This window comes from Podospora pseudopauciseta, assembly GCF_035222475.1.
Source record: "Podospora pseudopauciseta strain CBS 411.78 chromosome 2 map unlocalized CBS411.78m_2, whole genome shotgun sequence".
NCBI lineage: Eukaryota > Fungi > Ascomycota > Sordariomycetes > Sordariales > Podosporaceae > Podospora > Podospora pseudopauciseta.
Window position 1 is genome coordinate 1,892,504 of NW_026946663.1, and position 17,647 is coordinate 1,910,150.

A 17,647-nucleotide genomic window follows, 5' to 3' on the forward strand; every position below is an offset into this window, starting at 1 on the left:
GTCGACCGCGCACTCCGTGGTTGATGATGCCCTGGCGGAGACCGCGGTGGGCATCCAGCGCAACGTAGCACCGGCAATGGCCGTGGGTTGCCCCACCCCCTCGGGCGCACCCCACCACTGGCGATGGCCTGGCATCCGGCTGCGGCACAGCAGCTTTTGTGGAATTCAGCGCGGTTGCAACAGTGACGTCTTGTGACGATGGGCCAGCCACTGGAATACGAAGTTCTTCAATCTACAATGTTTGCATCCGCTGTCACATCTATGCAAGAGCGGATAACTACACACTCGTTCTTTGGGCCCTTTTCTCCAATCACACTGAGCTTCTAGCCAGGTCCCACAGTTCACCGACTTCTGGCATTACACTACACACGAGAAGATCTGCAGCCTCAAGGCCGCTTAGGGAACCTCGCGCCCCTTGCCTCGTTTGTGCAAATCCCATGGCGCAGCTCTATTGACGGCCTGCCACTCCGAGCAACCGGGTCCATGATGCCGAGGTGGAATTGACGGTGAGGGAGGGGAAGCTTGGAACTTGGAACGGAATATAAGCCGGACATATTCCCGGCCAGAGCCAAATATTCAGAACCAACATTCCAGTCACTTCAAGTGGATCAAAACACCATCACAGATTCAGTCACCATATTTCTCAACCTTCTCAACTCACTCTCAACACCACACCACACCACACATACCATTTAACTTCGCTCCAAAATGCATCTCACTTCCGTCCTCTCCCTTGCGGCACTCCCCTTCCTCACCTCGGCCTCCCCCATCTCCACCAGGCAAACGACCTCAAACGGGACCTCTTGCTCCAACACCTCCTTCAAGGACTTCCAATGGCAGGCATCCAACTTTGACTTTCACGCCTCATTCATCTTTAGCACCCCCGCACACCAAAACTCCTGGGGCTACGCCTCCTTCGACCTCTTCAACCCCGCCGATAAGAGCACAGTTCAATGTTCTGCCGCTAGCAACCAGATCAATGACTTCTTCTACGGCACCATTCAATACAGCTGCAACGACACCCTCCGCGGAGGCTCCACTAAGTTTGACTTCAACAGGCCTTCCGGCGAGTTGAGAGTGGAACAGAGCTGGACCTGCAGAGACCAGGACCCGCAGTACCCGTAAGCCGTTGCCATTTTGCACATTGACTTGGGTTAATTGACTTCTAACATGGATAAACAGCATCACATTCACTGCCAAGGGCTCAGCAAACGTCACCCTCGGCTGCACCGAGGACTTTTACCAGAATGCCAACTGGACTATGGGCGACATTTACTCTAGGAGGACGATCACCTGCGGCAAGGTCGACTCGGCCGTCGTCCCCTATGAGATCTCAGCTATTGCCTGATTTTGACTGCGCTCAACATTGAAGGCGGGGCAGCGATGATATTGATGACGGGATGAGGATATGAAAATAGACAATGTACATGGCTTGAGTACGGTACAAATGACAGACGACGACGATGTTGTATCTGTTTTATTTCTTTTTGTTCGCATACCATAGAGAGGAGGATTATGTTTCTCGCTTGATGAAAAGTTGGGTTAGTTAATGCTTAATGAGATGAAAGAAGCTTATTACATAAACCGACCTAAGTTGTGACATCACCATTTCACAAGCGCCATTTGATCGAATTTCTTTCACTAGGTACCTGAGATCGAACGAGGTTGATCTGACAGATGGAACAGGATTTCATTCTAACTAAAGATCTTGGGACAATCTGCGAGATATGCAAGCCCTTGAACTATATCCGCGCCGTTGGTAAGCCGGTTCTGTTTTGCGATCTGCCCGGCCAGAACTCTACTTCAAATCGACGTCATGTACTGACGGCATTGAGTGCAAGCGTATTGAGAGAGTGTTTGAAGAATTGAGCAGTTGTAATGTCCTCTCCCTACGAATAACGGACCATTCCTAACAATATATGAGATCTCATTGCACCAGACTACGCAAATTCATCTCACACCGATATTTTACTACCCTATTTATCAACTCACCAAAATGACCAAACCCCTCCGCCAAATCGCCGCCGAGAAGCTCATCGGCCCCAATGCCAATCCCTCCCAGCTTGGTGACCCGATTTCACTAAAGACAGAGACGAATAATGCAACCTCTAACCCAAGGGGTGAGCCGGAGAACAAGCAAGACTTTTCCAAAACCGAGAGTAAAGTCCCAGAGTCGTCAGGTGGAAGCCATGAGGAAAGGATGTTGAGGGGAGAGGGGCCAAAGGGACATCATGTGAGCGGGATGATGACTGATGAGATTCGGCAAGGGAAGAGGGGAGCTCCGGGCATGACTATGGAGGGGGATGCTACTAGTGTGAAGAGGGTGGAGGTTGTTGGGGATGCGACGAAGGGTGGGAGGGGGAAGGGGTCGAAGTTGTGAGAGATTGCCAGAAATGGAGAGGATGATTGGAATGAGAAAGTGTCAACGTCAAGGGTTCGAGATATATGAAACTAAGGTTGGTGGTGAGGCTGTGTGCTAAAGAAAGGAGTGATCACCAGATGCTTGGAAAAGTTATGGTGAATTGCTACGCCGTATTCAGGCTCAAACAAATAACCACTCCAAGGAAAAGTTTGTAACACTGCAGAGCTGGTTAGGATATTAATGCACCTGGTGCTGTGACCTCTGCCATTGAATGATGATTGGTGACTCGGTGAAGACGCTGGCTAACAGGGTGCCACAGTCCTCGGGGGCGGCCCGGCCCGGAAAAGCAAACACGATAGCTTGGAGCACAGCTTTGTTGATTATCGTGCTTCAGTCTTCGAGCTAATCTCCCATTGTCAACACTGTTCGACATTTTTTGGGCCTCAACATGCATGCATGCGTACTTTAACTAGAGACTACCCCTGATGTATACCAAGTTACCTCACCGATCCTTAGTTCGGGGGAGGGGGGGGGGCGGTGTGCAGATATCATTGATAATACGGGTATACAGTTGAGTTCTTCATGGGCCTTTGCTAGCTGTGCAGTTGAAGATGAGGCTCCAGAACTCCCGTTACACCTCCCAATGCAGCTGGGTGAGGACATATTAAGGGACATGTACCGCCCATATAATGATCTATTTCCGACCACTGGTTTGGAGCGTTCTGCTGCTCTCTTATAGCCTCCAAGCATTTCCAAGACATGGAACCCATAACTCCTTACCGTCCATACCTTTTGCGCCTTTGGTTCTTGGTGGCCCTAGTGCTTGTCACAACGGCCTCTCTGGGACTGGTCGAATATTCCCTCCACAAACTTCTATCAACTGCTGATCTCAGCAGCGCGGTTGTGGCTGGCTCAGACTACAACTCGACCTCCTCTACACCTTCCTTCCCTTCGTCAGTCGCTCGCAAGACAACCGTAACCCGTACGACACTTGCCTATATCAACGCAACAGTGCAGATACCAAATGCAAAAGCGACCCGAGGTAGGATGCGCACTGAAACCAGTGAAAATACACACATCTCCAAGCGAGCCGGACGCCAGAATTCCACTAACCCAAGGGTTACCAGATGGTAAGTTGAACTTCCAGGTTATGTGCTCTTTCTCTTCCATTCATAGAAGAAGTACTAATGCATCGGTTTCAGGAACCCACGTCCCACACAAAGGCCTTGGAATCCAGAAAGAAGCTCTCCAAAAGACTCGAGCATAGTGGCAGAATGTTCAGAACCCCTCAATCCCCCGGCATCTGGAGATTGTGCCATGATACTTGACCCCAGTGTAATGAGTGTACCCGCCTATATAAGTCAAATCGGTTCAGCATGGGGTGGATGGGTGAACATTGGATTGCCTGCAACATTGCTCCTTACGCCTCGTCCTCCCAAGACTCCCGCACCCACAGCAACTAGCTACCCCGAAATCGAAACTGAAACAGTGGTAGAAACTCTGACGGTATATTACCCCGAAACCAAGATTACTACTGAGATAGCGCTTCCCACCACCGAGACAACTTTCACCGGTGCAGTTCCTAACATTCAGACCGTTCCCAACCCTGAAATGATCTTTACCACCACAGTCTCCAGTCAAGAGACTGAGCTTTCTTCCACTGAAATAGGATCCACCGAAGGGGTCGTCAGCATTGAGACAGTTCCTCATCCCGAAGTAGCTCCCACGCAAGTGGTAGGCAACGAGACTCCCTCACCTGAGGGGATATCCACAGAAGCAATCTTCACCATTCAGACCGTTCCCAACCCCGATATATCTCCCACTTCCACTCAGCCGGCAGGCATTAGCACAGTTTTCACTGGGAGGCCATCCATCAACGTAGTCCTCAGCATTCAAACGGTTCCCAACCCCGGAATTATTACCAAACAGATGCAGCCCAAAGCAGCAGAAAGCACCATTATTTCCGATTTAGAGGCAATGGATAAAAAAGACACCGAAACAAACAGGCTGTTTACCAGCTGGTCACCCACTGTGCACGCCACTGCCCCCCGCAATGTCCGGCATTCAGCATCACTGAAAAACAGGTCAACCTCTGACACGTCCTGGCAGTTACTTACCCCCGCAAATGCCATAATAATCACTAGTACTTCAACACCGTCAGTACCTACTCCAAGAGGGTCATCTCAACTGGGTACTCCAGAATATTTCATGTCCACAAGCACTGTTCCCACACCGAGGACCAGGGGCTCGACAACAACTGGCTCACTGGAATACTCAGCATTCTCAAAGGCCATAATAAGCCCCATCATCACTTCATCTGTTTCACCTAATGAGGAAAGTTCCACAGGCGGAAATGGCTCATACATTGTTTATGTATTGACACCAGAAGCTTACTTTCTTGGATCCTTTGCTCCTCTCATATTCGCCATCCTCTTCTATCTACCGTGGGCCAGTTTAGATGCAGTTGCAAAGAGGATGGAGCCGTTTTACCGACTGAGCAGCTCCAAGGGCGCAGTAGCATCCGAGTCCCTGAACGTTTCCTACGAAAGCCAAGTACCCTTGGTCGGGCAGCTTTGGAATTCACTCATCCGAAGACACTGGGTTGTATCACTCACCTCCTTTCTGGTCATATTATGCCAGGTCTTGATGGCACTTTCACCAGAAGCAATCCGAATATCTGTGATAGGGATCGACTGCCGTGCGAACGTTGCATGTCCTGGGGTATTGAGCGTGTCAACAGCGCCTGCCAGGGCAATGGAAGCTATGTTGCTCGTCATGATTATTTGCACTGCTGTGCTTGCAGGGCAGCTTTGGAACCGACGATCCCAGCTATACTCGGAACCTTTCAGTCTTGCTGGCACAGCAACCCTGGTGGCGAATGATGGCTCCTTCTTACAGCTATTTCGGCAGGTGGACTCTCAGTCTCTGACGTCGGATGGCAAGGGATTGGAGAAAGCATTGGGAAAAAACACGCGATACCGCCTCACAATATACAAAAATGAGGGAGGGGCAGCACAAAATGGCATTGTTTTGGAGCCACCGCACACGACCTCCCAAGCCTTTCCGGCCACCACAACTCCTGCATCTGGCGTCAAATTCCTTCCAGTAAAACGGTCGAATCCCCTAATATTGGAATTATGTCTCCTTTTTCTCATCATCGTCATTATCCTGCCGATAATAATCTGGTATTATCTTAACAACGACCAAAACCATCCGCTTGAGCAATTCCTGAGCGGCCAGGACTTTGGAGTCAGGTTCCTTTTCGCGGCAATAGGCATCCTCATCGACGAGCTTTGGAAGAACATTTTTTCAAGTATGCGTCCCTTCCTTTTCATGCACTTTTGCTTATACTAACATGAGCAAACTCGCCTTCTAAAGCTCAGTATTCTCGTACCATACATCAATATGTCCAATCCCAATACCGCGGCAAAGCCCCAAGACTCGATGCTTTTTGAACCTCCTTTTTCACCATTGACCGCTCTCTTTCACAAAAGCACATATCGCTCGTTGCCATTAACGATTGTCACCATGAATGCGAATATGGCCCTGATTCTTACGGTATATTTAGCCAACATCCCCTTCAGCAACGACAAAGCGAGAGTGGCTTGGGTAGCATCATGCTATTTCAGTTTGGCACTCTTTGGGCTCATGATCATAAGCATTATTGCCCTCATGATCCTGATTCGAGCCCCTGAGACGCCCCTAGCGCCAGACACCATCGCCGCGCGGCTCTACTATCTGTCTGCGGGACTCACGATCGCTTCTCGGTTCGGGCCATTTTCAACGTTGAATACTGGGGACAGGGATAGGGCCATCACCAAATGTGACGCGGGTTTGACGGGTTATCGCTTTGGTTGGTTGGCTTACCCAAGCCAAAGCTCGAGTCAGAGCCAGTCACGGCCCTCTCAAAGGACAAGGGGAGTCAATCAGAGACAAGACAGGATGGTTTTGGGGATTGAGTCAACAAGGGTATTGACTCGTTGAATGGCCGAGGATTGTGATGATATATCGCGGGCGATACTCTATTGTTACCTATCTTGGTTTGTAAAGCAATAAACTCGTCTTGTTGCACAACGCAGGGCAAAAAATTCAGGTGCCGTAATCAGCGCCGAATGCTAAACTACCAAGTTCATACTTTGATTCAGAAAAGATCGAAGACTGCCATGAGCGGATCTTTCCCTGCCCAGACTGGGTCTCCCTTGGCCTCGACCAAGGACGAGTCTCCCTCGTCCAAGGATAAATCTTCCTCGACCAAAACCCGATCTTCCTCCAGTGCATTTCCAAGCGAGTTTTCCTCCAGCGGATTTTTGAGCGAAGATTCCGTTACCCAAAGCGGTCCTCGGACTTGCGTGCCTGGCCGTGAGTCCACGCTCGAGAAAAGAATATTGCGTAAAATCAGACAGCACAACGACCGAGGCGACACCGATGCCCAGATCCTCGTCAATTTTGTCATCGATTTTGACCATGATCAGTATATCAAAAGCCACAAGAAGGGCGCGGACACCAACTTGAACTGGGCTTACACACCCACAGGCTTCAGGAACATTGTCCAGGCATCAACAGCGCTCGACTACATGAGCCAGACATGGCCCCAAACAGGCGCCCGACTGTACAGCTATCTAGACTTGCGCTTACGTCAATCTTCGTACCACAGATTTCGTGTGCAGTTCGCTGGAAATGGGGGTGCAAACATCACCGTGCACCTCGACAAGAAAACACCAGACCTTGAAGCGGAAACATGCCATCTATCCATCACAGCCAGTGGTCACCAAAACCTTGTAGCCTCGGTGGCTAGCCAAATCGCTTGGTTCTGTGGCGTGTTCAGAAAATCGCCCGAATATGGTCTCATCTACTGCAAACCGACGGTCAGTGAGACGCTTCATTTTGATTCTTCGGACTCGTCGAGCGATGACAGCATGAGATTTAACATTGGTTACATCGACACGCCCATCGACGGGTCCGACCTTGACGTGCCACGAACCTGCTGGAATGGCCTGTTTATTGACCAACCTCATACTCGGTTGTGTGCGGATACCCAATCCGTGTTCAGCCAGGGTATGCGTTCAACTCAACAAGCGTGCCTTTGACGGGGTTGGAGATTACGAGGAAGATCATCATGAGGATTCGTGAGGACGAGACGCCGGTTGAGAGGCCTCAGAACCTGGCAACCACGCCGGTTGTTGTTCATGGGAAGTGTTTTTTTCTTTATCTCCAAGGTGTTGAACAAGGGAGTGGTGTTTTGGCATTTGGAGCGGCGGTATGATCATGAGGGGTCTGAGTTTAGGCTTGATAACTTGCCTCGTCCGGAGGTGAGCAGTGACTTCGACTTTGACCGGCTAGAGAATTACAGCACTTCATTGGGGGGGAGTGCGGGGTGAGGAAGCTTTTGGTCATTGAGGGGCGGTTGCAGGAGGGCTTTACTTGCCCCAATTGATAGGGATAACTTAGAGGGTAGAATTGGTCCCGGGGAGTAGGTACAAAGGTTGTATTCCTATCATATTTTGTCGCCTTCTCCGTGGCACTTCCAAAGCACGTTCTATGGAAAACAAATCATTCAACAGGTTGAGGATCGGTTCCTCATGCTAATGATTCAACAATGAGTAACGCTGTTATCCCATCAGACTCAGGGCCGACCTTACAAAGCATATCATTCGACACACAATTTACATTGGCATCTGTTGATTGCTGGTCTGACTCACTCAGTGATGTGATGTTTTCCGTCGCATTTCCAAATGGATGAAATGGGTGCCAACAGAAAGATTGGCTTCCCCTGCATACTTTCCAGTGTTGTTCCAAATCAGTGTCCCCATTTGAACTCGACTATTCATTGTATCAAACATTTTCCCCATCAATGAGCAAAGAAGCCAGAGTTCAGCATGGTGACTCTATTCTGGCTACCCGGCGAAAAGGTCTCCGAGGTAGAAACAAAAATAGGTGACGCAATAACAAACCGTCTATCTCGCGAAGATTTCTACGAAGCAAAGATTTCACACTATGCCATCTCCATCTCCTGGAAACCTCTCATCTCGTATCCCAACAATGATCGACCCGCAAACCGTTTAAGCCACGCATGCGCCCTCGCCGGTTACCGCAACAACGTCCAAGCAGCCTCTTCACTCCAGTACATGACACAAACCTGGCCCGACAGAGGACCAGAGGTCTACCACTTCCTTGCTGAAGCTTTGAGCATCAACAACCCTTCAATGACACCACCCACTAATCCAGTAGGGATTAAACCCTCACATTATGCAACCCTCCAAGCACCCGGTGGGTCGGATATTGTCCTTGACTTGACTGAACACCCCGGCGGTCCAGGCCCGTTCATTAAACCCCCATCTCATCATTGGAATCCACAACGCCGAACCGGAGATTATCGCTGAGATAGCCAGCTAATTAGCTTGGTTTTGCGGAGTGTTGAAGAGGTCGAAGGTCATGAACTCGATTTACTACCGTATGCCCAACGCTAAAGGGTTCGAGTTAGAAAACACTGGTGCAGGCCTCAGAGGCAACTGCAAGATTTACTATTATTCCGTCTCTTCTAAGCACCACCGCCATCCCAAACCGTGCTGGCAGGCGCTGTTCACGACGGGGACACAGCCGTACCCTGGAGTTTTAACTGGATACCCGATCAGGACATTGCCGGATTATGTCCTTCCCAACACACCCAAGACAGGCCTTGAGTTGATGTGGGGGTTGTTGGCGAGGTTTCTTGGTGGGGAGGAAGAGCAACCCCGTAGGCCGAGTAGTAGGGAGGAGTTGGTGAAAACGCCGATTGTGTTGAAGGGGCTGCAGTTTTATGCTTTGTTCTGTGATTTTGAGGAGGGGGAGGGTGTACTGGCATTTGATACAGGATAATGGCATCAAGAGGCCGACAAGCTTTGGGAGTGATCCTAACAATCTGCCCAAGCCGTTGTATGTGGATGATGGTTTGGTGTGGAGGACGGGGAGTTGGAAAAGTGTCGGCATGTTTGTTGGGAGTGAGTGTGGGGGGTATCATCAGTGTGTTGTTAAGGAACCGGGGCCTTTTTAGGTGGTTCCGGCTCCGGTGGGAAAATCAGGTAGGTAAGGTGGGCAAGGGAAGTTTTGCTTTTGTGAGGGATCTCGCAGGTAGTCATAGCAACAAAGACAGGTCAGTCCAGTTTCTACGAAGAGATCACCCATTTCCACATTCGAACTGCTTTTAATGCCTAGACTTGTGAATGGACCTGGTTGAACTGAAATCGCGCTGTTATCCTCGACAATGTCTCCAAAGTACCCGAAAAACAAAGTCCCTACCTTCTAGCCCTCTTCTCCGCGATGTCTTCAGTCTCATCATCGCTATCCCATGCCCTCTTACCCGCCTCAGACTCATGTCGGCCTACATGGTTAATGAACCGGTTGTTTACATGACTGTACATCCCAAATGATGACTGTCCCAACGAGCCAGACCAAAACGAATGTCTCCCCAACTGAGTATGTCCTCTCTGATCGAAGGGCGATAAGTACGTGTCTGATGCCATGTCAGCAGGCCCAAACAAAGAAAGATCAGCTGGTTGCTTCCCAGTGCCACTCTGCGATCGTGACCCCAAACTTGAGCCAAGACCACTATCTTGAAACAGAGCTTCCACTTCGTCAACATTATCTCCAGGGTCCCCGCACAACCGTGATGCTCTTTCCCAGGTAAGCTGGCGGTCAACTGTGGATCATCACTCTCCGGCTTGGCACGTCCGGACGGCCGAGCCATTCTCCGCCAACGGGCCGCCGGGACCCCACAGTTCTAAATCCGCTTAGCTCCGAGCGCCGCAATCCTGCATCATGCATCAACCACAGCGGTCAAGAACCCACCTCACCGTCGTCTCGAACTGACCAACCGATCTCAATCGCCAGCTCGGCCATCACTTGAGGTGACTCAGACTACCATCCGCCCTTCAATTGAGCATTAAATACTTGCATGCTCCATTTTATCTTGGTCGATTGCTTTTAACCTGTGGACACACAAAGCCGTTAGCGGATTACACCATCGTCCCCGCCAGGCCCGCCACAGCCGTTGCGGTCATCGGCTCCCCGCGTCTCTCAACTCCAAGCCTCATCGCTTCCACCGTTTCACAACCATCCTCACAAGATGTCTTCCAGTCACCCACCACAACCGGCAGCGTCTGCCCTTTCCGCCGACGGCCTCAACGTTCTTTCACCAGCGCCAATACGAACCGAAACTAGCCCTCTGCTCCCCAAGCCGCCATCAGCTTCCTCATCCTCCTCAGAAGCTGTCAGCGAGGCCGGCACCGAAACAGAAGAATCCACACTCATAGCCCAGCCCCTCTCTCCTGCCAGGCTCTACATAACTCTCACCTCATCCTACCTGGGCGTCTTCCTCGGCGCAGTGGACGCCTCTATCATTGTCACTTTGTCTGGACCCATCGCCTCAGAGTTCCAGTCCCTGTCACTGTTATCATGGCTTGCGGCATCATACCTCATCGCCAATGCTGCTTGTCAGCCCCTGTCGGGTAGACTCACCGATATCTTTGGTCGTGGGCCGGGACTCGTCTTCTCCAACTTGATGTTCGGCCTTGGTAACCTCATTTGTGGGTTGGCAAAGAATGAACAGCAAATCATCCTCGGACGAGTCATCTCTGGAGTGGGAGGCGGTGGGCTCATGAGCATCAGCACTTTCCTTGCCACGGATCTGGTTCCATTGAAGAAAAGAGGCGTGGTGCAAGGGCTGGGGAACATTGCTTATGGCACAGGCGCTATGCTGGGTGGCGTATTTGGCGGCTTCATCAACGACACTTCGTCCTGGGGTTGGAGGTTGGCTTTTTTGATCCAGGTCCCGATCATTGCTGTCAGTGGTGGATTGGTGGCTTATTTGGTGAGGGTGCCGCCCAAGGTATCCAACAAGAGCTTGATCTCGAGGATCGACTTCCTGGGTGCCTTCTTTATCGTCGGGTTCTTGGTCTTGACGCTGCTCGGGCTTAATGCCGGCGGGAATTTGGTCAGGTGGACGGATCCATTGGTCTTGACGAGCATTCCGCTGGGTGTCGCAATGCTCTTTGCCTTGGTGTGGTGGGAAGGCAGGGTGAAGCAACCGATTATCCCGGTGAAGCTATTGGTTGAAAGGACTGTTGCTGCAGCGTGTATCACGAATTTTTGCAGGTATGTATCCCCCGATCTTTCTTGAAGACAAGAAAACTGACGATCCCAGCTCGATGGTGATGATGATGACCATGTTCTATGTTCCACTGTATCTCCAGGTCCTTGGCTACACCCCCACACAATCCGCATATCGCATCCTCGCATCTTCGGTCGGCGTCTCGTTCGCGTCGGTCGGCAGCGGGTTGATCATGAAGCAAACTGGCAAGTATGTCGGCCTGGGCATAATTGTCTTGTCAGTGTACACGATCGCCATTGCTCTCAACACATTGCTGGACCAGTACACGCCACCTTGGATCCCGTTTGTTTCCATGACCCTCCACGGTGCTGGATACGGTGCTATGCTTACTGTTACCCTCCTTGGCTGTATTGCTGCTGTTGAACACTCGCAGCAGGCCGTGATCACGAGCGCTACGTATGCCTTCCGGTCAGTAGGCACCACGCTCGGCATCACTGTCGCGTCGGCCGTCTATCAGAACATCCTGAAGGCAAAGCTGTGGGAAAGATTCGGTGACCTGCCCGGTGCGGCTGAGGAGATCAACCGAATCCGTGATGATCTTGGGGAGTTGGGGCGGTTGCCTGAGGGGTGGCATGATGGTGTAATTGCGTCGTTTATGGAGGCGTTCAGAGGAGTCTGGCTGACTGCGCTTGGCTTGGCTGTCATTGCTCTGATCAGTGTCTCCTTGATGAAGCAGCATAAGCTGCACTCGACGTTAACCAGGCAGGAGGAATAGGTCCTCTGCTTAAAACTGAGGATATGTTGGGCGATGCCTGGTAGGCAGGGGAGGAGAGGGGAAGGGAGGAAGGAGATGATGGCGGTATCAGTCCATCTGTCAAGCAAACGTGCATATGTATCAGTTGTTCCTTCCACCACATGACCCATGAGATATCGCTGCGTAAACGTTAAACGCATCAATGACTCAACATCTCCGTCTGGAACCCTCTTCTTCCTTTTTCCCAGAGCATGATGTAGCAAAAGATAACCTAAGCTCGGGTCAAAGACAGGTCAAGCTGGGATCAAGATGGAAGTTAGCTGGGATTAAATTGATAGCCAGCTGGGATATAGGACAAAGGTTGGATAGATAAGGCTGGGATATAGCTGGGATGAAAGAAAGATGGCCTGTAGTACTACGTTTCGAGTTGTGCTCGTATAACTTATCGGGTGCCCTCAACTACTTCCCCAGTAACCAAATTCCAATTCCCTAATATTGTCACCCTGAATCTTTAATTTATTCTTACCATAATGCGCTGGTGATTTTGCCCTGCCCCACCGCACCTCACCGACAACCGCCCATGCCTTAGCGTGGCCACATCGACAGCCCAGTTTCATGACATGCATAACGAACGAACACCATTGGAACCCAGAGCTTCGCACAACGCTGCGGATTTATTTTTTCTCTGTCACCACCACTGCTGCCGGTTCTTTCCGTTTCTTTTGCTTTCACCTCCTCCAACCGTTGGTACCTGCGCACACCTGGTACATGGTTCATGCATCTTCAACTGCCGCTTGACAGCTGCCGCAGGCCGCATCTGATACACCGCTCTCTTTCGCACCACCACCACGACGCATCTTCAGTTTTCCCTCAATTATTTCACCTTTCCTCATGTCTTCAACCTTCGCCCCAAACCCCAAGCCTTTCACCAACCACCAACCCCTCAGCAGCCGATGCACTACCCCCAAACGTCTCAGAACAACATCCACCCCCATCAACCACAACAACCCTCGTTTCCCACCGTCATCCCCTCCCCTCATCACGACAGCCTCCACCTCCTCAACAAAACCCACATCAAAGTGTAATAACCCAAATGTTCGACCCCTGCCTGGCCCCTGTCCTTCTTTCGGGTCCGAGACCGTGCATACGAGCGGGTCCTCCCGTATCAGCATTCTCAAAACAGGATTTGGAATTTTGGCGATCCCCTCACCTAACACCCACCACCCCTACTAGCGGCGGCCGCCCCAAACAAAAAAAAAAAAAACCTTATCTCAACGTTCACACGCATCTCCCCAGGCAACAGGCACACCACGCCTCATGCGCAAGCAACCAATATAAACAACGCCCCCCTTTTCTCTTCCATTTCGCGCTTCCAAAACAACACTTCATCCGCAAGGCTGACTGGTGTGATGTATCACATTATATGGGTATGAGCGTTCTTTTGTACCTGGACAAACAGTCAGCCAAGTTCCATATCCTCATAAGGCTCTCGAGAGTCCGTGTAACAGCACCTAGTGGTCTGCCTAACGGTAAGTAGGTAGTTTGGGTCAAGGTTGACCGGCCAGAGACGGCAAGGATAGTAGTCCTACAACTGTAAGTTTCTTTGTTTTCTTATTGGCCCATCCTTGTTTCTTCTAATCTATCTTGTTGGAACTATGGAATGTGTCGACTACCTATAGAACGAACGACGTAGACCCGCTTTCGTGACGGAGCTACCATCCACCTATACAATGTACTTGGGTAGGTAGGTATGCCTCAACTCAAGGAAATAAAGCATCAAAGAAGGTAAAGGTAAGTAAAGTTCTGTCGTTGTCTTCCTCATCATCAATTCTTGTTTTGTCTTCCACCTCGTCATCACCATCATCCATGGAGAAGAGTTTCTTCGCGTCTTTTTTTCTCTGCCATTTCCACACTTGTTGGCAATTCTCATAGTGATATATTTCCCGTCGCAACAGCAAAGGCACCGCAAAAGGCCAGGTAGGCACACCCTGCCAACGCAGTCGTTGTCGTATCCAGTCGAGTCTTTGCACTTACCGTGGCGCAAAAGACGATGGTGGACACGCCAATGATGGCGAAGACCTGCCCCTTGTCCAACTCAGCGAGGTATAGTATTCCAGCTGGGACAAGGAGCAGTAGAGCAGCGGCGATGACGTGGATGGTCCTGAAGATGAATGTCAAGAAGGGATTGGGGATGTAGTTGTCCTTGGACTGTGAAGCGGGCTGTCAATAGTATCTGTCAGCTTTTGGACATCCATTACGTTTAGAACAAGAGTGGTGGCGACAGACCTTGAACCATTGGTTATATCGTCTGCTGATGTCGGCTGACGTCTGGATGACCCAGTAAGGGGGCGGGTCGGCTAGGCTGATCAAGTCCTCGGGTGTTCGAAGGATGATGCCAGCCTCAGGGTCGAGGTTCTTGTTGTAGGTCATCCATTCGTTTGTTATCCTCCACTGTTCAGGGTGCGTAGCATACTGCTGTTCGTTTGCCTTGACGTAGGCACAACGCTTGACTGGTTTGCAATGGTTAGCTACCGCATAGGTAACCAGGGCAGTCGTGGTTTTCCGGGTATCTTGTATTTTCTTACAGTAGTCGTCTAATTCCTTCCTTAAGTCTGCCTTGATGGTCTCGAGCTTGTCCTCCATCAGGGGTTGTCCAGCCGGTCGTTTGTGGTTCGCAGTCGGGCCCCTTGCTTCCTCGGGATGCTCTTTGTAGTATTCACGGAGCTCCTCTGAGAGATAGCTGATCCTATACTGGCTGTCAACCAGTAGGTGCCAATTCTCCCAGCCGAAAGCTCTGTGAAACTTCCAGTTGGCCCATTGATCGAACATACCCGCCAGCTCTGCGACACCGCCGTGATGGATGGACTTTTCGTTTCCTATGAGTCAAAAGTGCCATTAATAAGGCTTGATGGCAAAGGGGATCCTTATTTGCTACTTACTGCCATTACGAAACCGGCAGTTATAGTAGGGGTCCTCTGCGCCTGGGTGTGCTGGGATTAGAACGTCACGATGAGTATGAGGGTGCGTGCAGAAGAACTCACTACTGTCCACTTTCGAGCATGTCTCACCACTAACAGACGCTGAGGATTCGGGCGCGATAGGGGAATCGCATAGTTGCTCTACGGAGTCTCCATCAACAGGACGCTCCGAGGATCTAGGAGAGTCTGAACGTTGCCCAACCTCTGTTGTGCTGGCATCTGAAGGAAGTGACATCTTGGTAAAAAGGGGCTGCGGTGGTTTCAGGGTAGGCCGTTGTGGAAACAAACAACTGAAGTCCTCAGACGTCCTAGTCCCCTCTCTTAAGCATTTTGGAAGCTGGCAAGCACACAAGAGCCTCTTTCCTCTTCACTGTCTCCGTGTCTCCTCCGCTCCGGATGCCTAGCGTCAGGCATTGGTCGTGCAGAAAAGAGCGATGGTGCATCGAGACGTCTGGCAGCCTTGCCAATGTCGAGAGGGTGCGCCAACGCTGATGACCAGTGAACTGATGAATATCCTCTGCAGTATGCAGGGCACAACTGGATAGCGCTGATCGAAGAATAATGGCGAGAATAAACTAGCGGTGACTGTTGGACAATTGGGTCATCTGTGCTGCGCCTCGTTTGGGGCCAGAATGCATCGTCTTGTCGTCAACGCAGAGTAACAAGACGCCCGGAAACAGTATAGAAGTAGCATGGCGGAAGGAAAGGCGGATAATGGGCAGCAGGCTCGGGCACATCGGGGAGCGACGAGACCTCTCCGCTTCTCGAAACCAATGTCCAGAACACCACGCGCCATACTTACAGACAAGCCCATTGGTTGGCGTTACGGTCCACACCCCCAAAGCACCGGAATAACAGAATTGTGCCGAGCATAAGTAGGTGAGTGTGCAATATGCAGACATGAACATACGTGGCGATCAGGTATGGAATAGGGGGCCAAAAGCATGGCCACGATAGCGGGCCATCGCCTTCAACAGGAAGTTGTTCCAACACCCGTGACGGAACATCTCCAAGGTCCGCCATCGGCCTGAGAGCCTTGTCTTGTCAAAGGCATCATGGGTTCCGGACTGGCGACCCAACTACGTGCAAATTAAGCCAACCTATCTGCCTTCTGATATCTTCTGAGTCCCGAGAAACAAAACAATTCGATGGTATGTTCTTCTGTACCGACCTTGCGACTGTTTCGACTGTTCTTCTCGAGCTCTTTTCCATTCTGGAGACTGGCCGTTCCAGCCTCAGCTCGTCGCGCCTGCAGCTTACGGTTGTATGATGGTACAGGTCGACGCACAGCGCCCAGCGCTTCATCCGCGCAAACAAGATCGTGGCTCGTGGCTTTTCAGACGCGGCTAACTCGGTTCGCCAGAATCCTCATCGTCGCGGTATGTTGCTGAGCCCCATCGTTTCGATGTTGACAATGTTCTCGACGTTTGCCTTGTGGGGCGCAGTCTTCAAAGTGGTGACATGGACTATTCAGCGGTCTCGATCGATCGTGGGAAGCACCGTCAGCCGAGAAAGTGTATCAGAGCTACCGTCGAGCAAGTTTCGAGGATTGCTGAGCAGAGAGTTCACAGGAAGGAAATCCAAAACACCGATGGCCTGGGCGGTAGGTGGTGAGGGGAAAGCTAGCGATGTATAGGTAGGTGTGCCTTTAAATCAGGCCTAGCGAACCACTCTTGAAGCGAGAAGGAGCAATCACGCTCGCATTGGCACATATCGTCCCATATTTAGAAAATCACTCTTCAGGACAGCAGCGACGAGAACTCTTATGGAACTGTGGCTTAAGGGCGGCTGTCGCGTCTCAATAATACCGAAGGTTTGAGCCACATCTTAAAACCATGCTTGGGCGATCGCAGGGAAACAATATTTTCCGTCCTCGTCAGTCTCCCATCCTATCAAAACAGCAGCTCAATGAATGCGTTAAGGTAGCTATGCAATCCTTCCCCTGTTGTCCCCCGATGGCATGTCGTTCTGGTCTCTGGTAGGCTGGGAGCCCAATCAGCTTTGCCTCAAACAGACCCAGTAATATAGGTTAACCTAATTTGAATCCAGGCGTTAAATAAGAGCAGTTGCCGCCCCCCCCGCGAGCATCTCGCAAGTTTTCTTCCTTCTGTCAAGAACCACCACAACCGACAAAATCCAACCCAGCTATGCAGCACACCGCACCAAACATCAGCCCACACGTCGTGTTTCCCTGTGAAACTACCGTATACGACATCAACTCCACTCCGGATGCCGCAGAAGCCCGACCAAAACTTCAAACATAGGATGGTAAAATGGTAGGGGCATTCTCTCTTTCCAGCACTCGATCCTCACGTTGCTCTCCCTTTCCCCCCTCCACATTCACCCCCTCCCCCCCCTCATTTTCCTTCATTTCTTCTTATTTCCTGACAGCCCCCACCAAGGATGGAAACGGATTAACTTGAGTTGCCGGACGGCCACGTTCCCCAATCAAGCACCTACTCCAATCA

The 17,647-nt window shown here is 51.0% G+C and overlaps 5 protein-coding genes across 5 annotated transcripts; 4 read left to right on the top strand and 1 right to left on the bottom strand.

Moving 5' to 3' along the window:
- Positions 1-43: 43 nt before the first annotated feature.
- Positions 44-1,348, top strand: QC763_204930 (uncharacterized protein; the record flags this gene model as incomplete). Its single annotated transcript, XM_062909534.1, has 2 exons — positions 44-1,121; positions 1,183-1,348. The coding sequence occupies exons 1-2, from the start codon at positions 709-711 to the stop codon at positions 1,346-1,348; spliced, it is 579 nt and encodes a 192-aa protein (XP_062768332.1). The 5' UTR covers positions 44-708.
- A 648-nt stretch (positions 1,349-1,996) lies between these two features.
- Positions 1,997-2,380, top strand: QC763_204935 (uncharacterized protein; the record flags this gene model as incomplete). Its single annotated transcript, XM_062909535.1, has 1 exon — positions 1,997-2,380. One exon carries the CDS (start codon positions 1,997-1,999, stop codon positions 2,378-2,380), a length of 384 nt encoding a protein of 127 aa, XP_062768333.1.
- A 741-nt stretch (positions 2,381-3,121) lies between these two features.
- QC763_204940 (uncharacterized protein) lies at positions 3,122-5,716 on the top strand (the record flags this gene model as incomplete). The annotated part of the gene is made up of 3 exons (XM_062909536.1): positions 3,122-3,492; positions 3,565-3,935; positions 4,083-5,716. 3 exons carry the CDS (start codon positions 3,122-3,124, stop codon positions 5,714-5,716), a joined length of 2,376 nt encoding a protein of 791 aa, XP_062768334.1.
- Positions 5,717-9,875: 4,159 nt separating this feature from the next.
- QC763_204960 (uncharacterized protein) lies at positions 9,876-12,729 on the top strand. The gene is made up of 2 exons (XM_062909537.1): positions 9,876-11,491; positions 11,541-12,729. Exons 1-2 carry the CDS (start codon positions 10,464-10,466, stop codon positions 12,220-12,222), a joined length of 1,710 nt encoding a protein of 569 aa, XP_062768335.1. The 5' UTR covers positions 9,876-10,463; the 3' UTR covers positions 12,223-12,729.
- A 702-nt stretch (positions 12,730-13,431) lies between these two features.
- QC763_204965 (uncharacterized protein) lies at positions 13,432-17,191 on the bottom strand. The gene is given in 5 exon segments (XM_062909538.1): positions 13,432-13,446; positions 13,456-14,421; positions 14,488-15,077; positions 15,141-15,182; positions 15,243-17,191. Coding segments are annotated over 4 exon segments (1,098 nt in total). The 5' UTR covers positions 15,415-17,191; the 3' UTR covers positions 13,432-13,446; positions 13,456-14,127.
- Positions 17,192-17,647: the final 456 nt, after the last annotated feature.